The sequence below is a fragment of the Hyla sarda genome, unplaced genomic scaffold, assembly GCF_029499605.1.
Source record: "Hyla sarda isolate aHylSar1 unplaced genomic scaffold, aHylSar1.hap1 scaffold_1362, whole genome shotgun sequence".
Taxonomy (NCBI): domain Eukaryota; kingdom Metazoa; phylum Chordata; class Amphibia; order Anura; family Hylidae; genus Hyla; species Hyla sarda.
In genome coordinates this window covers 89,101-96,297 of record NW_026607990.1, presented here as the reverse complement: position 1 = coordinate 96,297, position 7,197 = coordinate 89,101, and the positions used below count along the sequence as shown (strand labels likewise).

The following is a 7,197-nucleotide window of genomic DNA, read 5'->3' as shown; positions in this document are numbered from 1 at the left end:
TAACTCTCTGAGTACAGATAATGTATAGATGTGACCTGCAGTCCTATGTAACACCACAGATAACAGTGATAACTCTGAGTACAGATAATGTATAGATGTGACCTGCAGTCCTATGTAACACCACAGATAACAGTGATAACTCTCTGAGTACAGATAATGTATAGATGTGACCTGCAGTCCTATGTAACACCACAGATAACACAGTGATATCTCTCTGAGTACAGATAATGTATAGCTGTGACCTGCAGTCCTATGTAACACCACAGATAACAGTGATAACTCTCTGAGTACAGATAATGTATAGATGTGACCTGCAGTCCTATGTAACACCACAGATAACACAGTGATAACTCTCTGAGTACAGATAATGTATAGATGTGACCTGCAGTCCTATGTAACACCACAGATAACACAGTGATAACTCTCTGAGTACAGATAATGTATAGATGTAACCTGCAGTCCTATGTAACACCACAGATAACAGTGATAACTCCCTGAGTACAGATAATGTATAGATGTGACCTGCAGTCCTATGTAACACCACAGATAACACAGTGATATCTCTGAGTACAGATAATGTATAGATGTGATCTGCAGTCCTATGTAACACCACAGATAACAGTGATAACTCTCTGAGTACAGATAATGTATAGATGTGACCTGCAGTCCTATGTAACACCACAGATAACACAGTGATAACTCTCTGAGTACAGATAATGTATAGATGTGACCTGCAGTCCTATGTAACACCACAGATAACACAGTGATAACTCTCTGAGTACAGATAATGTATAGATGTGACCTGCAGTCCTATGTAACACCACAGATAACACAGTGATAACTCTCTGAGTACAGATAATGTATAGATGTGACCTGCAGTCCTATGTAACACCACAGGTAACACAGTGATAACTCTCTGAGTACAGATAATGTAGTAGATGTGACCTGCAGTCCTATGTAACACCACAGATAACACAGTGATAACTCTCTGAGTACAGATAATGTATAGATGTCACCTGCAGTCCTATGTAACACCACAGATAACAGTGATAACTCTCTGAGTACAGATAATGTATAGATGTGACCTGCAGTCCTATGTAACACCACAGATAACAGTGATAACTCTCTGAGTACAGATAATGTATAGATGTGACCTGCAGTCCTATGTAACACCACAGATAACACAGTGATAACTCTCTGAGTACAGATAATGTATAGATGTGACCTGCAGTCCTATGTAACACCACAGATAACACAGTGATAACTCTCTGAGTACAGATAATGTATAGATGTGACCTGCAGTCCTATGTAACACCACAGGTAACACAGTGATAACTCTCTGAGTACAGATAATGTAGTAGATGTGACCTGCAGTCCTATGTAACACCACAGATAACACAGTGATAACTCTCTGAGTACAGATAATGTATAGATGTCACCTGCAGTCCTATGTAACACCACAGATAACAGTGATAACTCTCTGAGTACAGATAATGTATAGATGTGACCTGCAGTCCTATGTAACACCACAGATAACAGTGATAACTCTCTGAGTACAATAATGTAGTAGATGTGACCTGCAGTCCTATGTAACACCACAGATAACAGTGATAACTCTCTGAGTACAGATAATGTAGTAGATGTGACCTGCAGTCCTATGTAACACCACAGATAACACAGTGATAACTCTCTGAGTACAGATAATGTATAGATGTGACCTGCAGTCCTATGTAACACCACAGATAACAGTGATAACTCTCTGAGTACAGATAATGTATAGATGTGACCTGCAGTCCTATGTAACACCACAGATAACAGTGATAACTCTCTGAGTACAGATAATGTATAGATGTGACCTGCAGTCCTATGTAACACCACAGATAACAGTGATAACTCTCTGAGTACAGATAATGTATAGATGTGACCTGCAGTCCTATGTAACACCACAGATAACACAGTGATAACTCTCTGAGTACAGATAATGTAGTAGATGTGACCTGCAGTCCTATGTAACACCACAGATAACAGTGATATCTCTCTGAGTACAGATAATGTATAGATGTGACCTGCAGTCCTATGTAACACCACAGATAACAGTGATAACTCTCTGAGTACAGATAATGTATAGATGTGACCTGCAGTCCTATGTAACACCACAGATAACACAGTGATAACTCTCTGCGTACAGATAATGTATAGATGTGACCTGCAGTCCTATGTAACACCACAGATAACAGTGATAACTCTCTGAGTACAGATAATGTATAGATGTGACCTGCAGTCCTATGTAACACCACAGATAACACAGTGATAACTCTCTGAGTACAGATAATGTATAGATGTGACCTGCAGTCCTATGTAACACCACAGATAACACAGTGATATCTCTCTGAGTACAGATAATGTATAGATGTGACCTGCAGTCCTATGTAACACCACAGATCACAGTGATATCTCTCTGAGTACAGATAATGTATAGATGTGACCTGCAGTCCTATGTAACACCCCAGATAACAGTGATAACTCTCTGAGTACAGATAATGTAGTAGATGTGACCTGCAGTCCTATGTAACACTACAGATAACACAGTGATAACTCTCTGAGTACAGATAATGTAGTAGATGTGACCTGCAGTCCTATGTAACACTACAGATAACACAGTGATAACTCTCTGAGTACAGATAATGTATAGATGTGACCTGCAGTCCTATGTAACACCACAGATAACACAGTGATAACTCTCTGAGTACAGATAATGTATAGATGTGACCTGCAGTCCTATGTAACACCACAGATAACACAGTGATAACTCTCTGAGTACAGATAATGTATAGATGTGACCTGCAGTCCTATGTAACACCACAGATAACAGTGATATCTCTCTGAGTACAGATAATGTAGTAGATGTGACCTGCAGTCCTATGTAACACCACAGATAACAGTGATAACTCTCTGAGTACAGATAATGTATAGATGTGACCTGCAGTCCTATGTAACACCACAGATAACAGTGATATCTCTCTGAGTACAGATAATGTATAGATGTGACCTGCAGTCCTATGTAACACCACAGATAACAGTGATAACTCTCTGAGTACAGATAATGTATAGATGTGACCTGCAGTCCTATGTAACAGCACAGATAACACAGTGATATCTCTCTGAGTACAGATAATGTATAGATGTGACCTGCAGTCCTATGTAACACCACAGATAACACAGTGATAACTCTCTGAGTACAGATAATGTATAGATGTGACCTGCAGTCCTATGTAACACCACAGATAACAGTGATATCTCTCTGAGTACAGATAATGTATAGATGTGACCTGCAGTCCTATGTAACACCACAGATAACAGTGATAACTCTCTGAGTACAGATAATGTATAGATGTGACCTGCAGTCCTATGTAACACCACAGATAACAGTGATAACTCTCTGAGTACAGATAATGTAGTAGATGTGACCTGCAGTCCTATGTAACACCACAGATAACACAGTGATAACTCTCTGAGCACAGATAATGTATAGATGTGACCTGCAGTCCTATGTAACACCACAGATAACAGTGATAACTCTCTGAGTACAGATAATGTATAGATGTGACCTGCAGTCCTATGTAACACCACAGATAACACAGTGATAACTCTCTGAGTACAGATAATGTATAGATGTGACCTGCAGTCCTATGTAACACCACAGATAACACAGTGATAACTCTCTGAGTACAGATAATGTATAGATGTGACCTGCAGTCCTATGTAACACCACAGATAACACAGTGATAACTCTCTGAGTACAGATAATGTATAGATGTGACCTGCAGTCCTATGTAACACCACAGATAACAGTGATAACTCTCTGAGTACAGATAATGTATAGATGTGACCTGCAGTCCTATGTAACACCACAGATAACACAGTGATAACTCTCTGAGTACAGATAATGTATAGATGTGACCTGCAGTCCTATGTAACACCACAGATAACACAGTGATAACTCTCTGACTACAGATACTGTATAGATGTGACCTGCAGTCCTATGTAACACCACAGATAACACAGTGATAACTCTCTGAGTACAGATAATGTAGTAGATGTGACCTGCAGTCCTATGTAACACCACAGATAACACAGTGATAACTCTCTGAGTACAGATAATGTATAGATGTGACCTGCAGTCCTATGTAACACCACAGATAACAGTGATAACTCTCTGAGTACAGATAATGTAGTAGATGTGACCTGCAGTCCTATGTAACACCACAGATAACACAGTGATATCTCTGAGTACAGATAATGTATAGATGTGACCTGCAGTCCTATGTAACACCACAGATAACAGTGATAACTCTCTGAGTACAGATAATGGATAGATGTGACCTGCAGTCCTATGTAACACCACAGATAACACAGTGATAACTCTCTGAGTACAGATAATGTATAGATGTGACCTGCAGTCCTATGTAACACCACAGATAACACAGTGATAACTCTCTGAGTACAGATAATGTATAGATGTGACCTGCAGTCCTATGTAACACCACAGATAACAGTGATAACTCTGAGTACAGATAATGTATAGATGTGACCTGCAGTCCTATGTAACACCACAGATAACACAGTGATAACTCTCTGCGTACAGATAATGTATAGATGTGACCTGCAGTCCTATGTAACACCACAGATAACACAGTGATAACGCTCTGCGTACAGATAATGTAGTAGATGTGACCTGCAGTCCTATGTAACACCACAGATAACACAGTGATAACTCTCTAAGTACAGATAATGTAGTATATGTGACCTGCAGTCCTATGTAACACCACAGATAACACAGTGATAACTCTCTGAGTACAGATAATGTATAGATGTGACCTGCAGTCCTATGTAACACCACAGATAACACAGTGATAACTCTCTGCGTACAGATAATGTATAGATGTGACCTGCAGTCCTATGTAACACCACAGATAACAGTGATAACTCTCTGAGTACAGATAATGTAGTATATGTGACCTGCAGTCCTATGTAACACCACAGATAACAGTGATAACTCTCTGAGTACAGATAATGTATAGATGTGACCTGCAGTCCTATGTAACACCACAGATAACAGTGATAACTCTCTGAGTACAGATAATGTATAGATGTGACCTGCAGTCCTATGTAACACCACAGATAACAGTGATAACTCTCTGAGTACAGATAATGTATAGATGTGACCTGCAGTCCTATGTAACACCACAGCTTCAGCTCTGCTACATGTGTTTGTCAGGATCCTGTGTGGTTTGGCGCAGTCTGTATGATAAGGTTCAGCTCCTGTGGGGCCAGCGATCTCCTGGGGTCCATGCAGCACGTATCTACCCTTTGGGCGCCGCTTCCTTTTCTCTTCCATGTAATGCACAGCGCGGTGTTGTTGTCCCGCGGAGGCTGCACAGCGCGGTGTTGTTGTCCCGCGGAGGCTGCACAGCGCGGTGTTGTTGTCCCGCGGAGGCTGCACAGCGCGGTCTTGTTGTCCCGCGGAGGCTGCACAGCGCGGTCTTGTTGTCCCGCGGAGGCTGCACAGCGCAGTGTTGTTGTCCCGCGGAGGCTGCACAGTGCGGTGTTGTTGTCCCGCGGAGGCTGCACAGCGCAGTGTTGTTGTCCCGCGGAGGCTGCACAGTGCGGTGTTGTTGTCCCGCGGAGGCTGCACAGTGCGGTGTTGTTGTCCCGCGGAGGCTGCACAGCGCGGTGTTGTTGTCCCGCGGAGGCTGCACAGTGCGGTGTTGTTGTCCCGCGGAGGCTGCTTAGTGCGGTGTTGTTGTCCCGCGGAGGCTGCACAGTGCGGTGTTGTTGTCCCGCGGAGGCTGCACAGTGCGGTGTTGTTGTCCCGCGGAGGCTGCACAGTGCGGTGTTGTTGTCCCGCGGAGGCTGCACAGCGCGGTGTTGTTGTCCCGCGGAGGCTGCACAGCGCGGTGTTGTTGTCCAGCGGGGGCGGCGCAGAGAAGTCATGTGACCTTTTTCAGAAGAACTTGTTTAGTGATGAGATTTTCATGTGAATCAGCACAAGAACGATAATAAATCACCCCCTCCATTGTGGCCCTGAGCTCCCCTGCCCCTCCCCCCGTCCTGGAGGTGAAGCACATGACCAGGGGCGGAGCTTATGCCCGGAGGGGGTGGGCAATCCTTCAGGTATTTCTGCACTTGTTTGATTAATTTAAGAAGAAAAAAAATTGGACGCTGCAAATCTGGAGATGGGTGGAGCCTGTCACCCCTACATAACCCCGTGGCCCCGGCCCCTACATCACCCCATGGCCCCGACCCCTACATAACCCCGTGGCCCGGCCTCTACATCCCCCAGTGGCCCCGGCCCCTACATCACCCCGTGGCCCCGGCCCCTACATCACCCCATGGCCCCGGCACCTACATCACCCCATGGCCCGGCCTCTACATCCCCCAGTGGCCCCGGCCCCTACATAACCCCGTGGCCCTGGCCCCTACATAACCCCGTGGCCCGGCCTCTACATCCCCCAGTGGCCCCGGCCCCTACATCACCCCATGGCCCCGGCCCCTACATCACCCCATGGCCCCGGCCCCTACATCACCCCATGGCCCCGGCCCCTACATCACCCCATGGCCCCGGCCCCTACATAACCCCGTGGCCCCGGCCCCTACATAACCCCGTGGCCCCGGCCTCTACATCCCCCAGTGGCCCCGGCCCCTACATCACCCCGTGGCCCCGGCCCCTACATAACCCTGTGGCCCCGGCCCCTACATCGCTCTACCTTTCTTACAGCAGATGTTGCAGCGGTTTTTGATGAGGGATTTTCTGGACTCCGCCCCCCACCCCCGGGGGAGGAGTTATTTTTATGTGTGGACAATAGGGGGCGCTCTTAGTAGAATGAAAGCACAATATACAATTTATTATAGGCCTTTACTGCACCTCAATAAAGCAATCAAGAAAATCCATCCAGACTCTTATTTCATCGTCCAGAGAATGAGAAGAGACTGTTATAAATTCTATTCACTGCAGGAGAGAAGAGACTGTTATAGATTCAATTCACTGTGGATAAGAAGAGACTGTTATAGATTCTATTCACTGCAGTAGAGAAGAGACTGTTATAGATTATATTCACTGCAGAGGAGAGAAGAGACTGTTATAGATTCTATTCACTGCAGTAGAGAAGAGACTGTTATAGATTCTATTCACTGCAG

General features: G+C 44.7%; 1 protein-coding gene across 6 annotated transcripts; it reads right to left on the bottom strand.

Moving 5' to 3' along the window:
* Positions 1–3,710: 3,710 nt before the first annotated feature.
* LOC130306238 (uncharacterized) lies at positions 3,711–6,940 on the bottom strand. 6 transcript variants are annotated; one of them, XR_008855618.1, is made up of 3 exons: positions 5,020–6,940; positions 4,736–4,878; positions 4,516–4,592 (listed from the first exon to the last, which is right to left on the bottom strand). XR_008855618.1 is itself a non-coding variant. In XM_056552078.1 (2 exons), the coding sequence occupies exon 1, from the start codon at positions 5,992–5,994 to the stop codon at positions 5,275–5,277; it is 720 nt and encodes a 239-aa protein (XP_056408053.1). In that variant the 5' UTR covers positions 5,995–6,940; the 3' UTR covers positions 3,711–4,525; positions 5,227–5,274. The 6 variants fall into 6 exon arrangements, 3 of the variants coding, with proteins under 3 accessions (XP_056408053.1, XP_056408052.1, XP_056408051.1); XM_056552078.1 differs by lacking the exon at positions 4,736–4,878 and having other exon boundaries at positions 3,711–4,525; positions 5,227–6,940; XR_008855616.1 differs by having other exon boundaries at positions 4,532–4,878.
* Between the last annotated feature and the right edge of the window lie 257 nt (positions 6,941–7,197).

What these genes read in the sequence shown, in the direction of transcription:
- LOC130306238 (XM_056552078.1), bottom strand. Translation starts at nt 5,994, where the DNA reads ATGACTTCTCTGCGCCGCCCCCGCTGGACAACAACACCGCGCTGTGCA.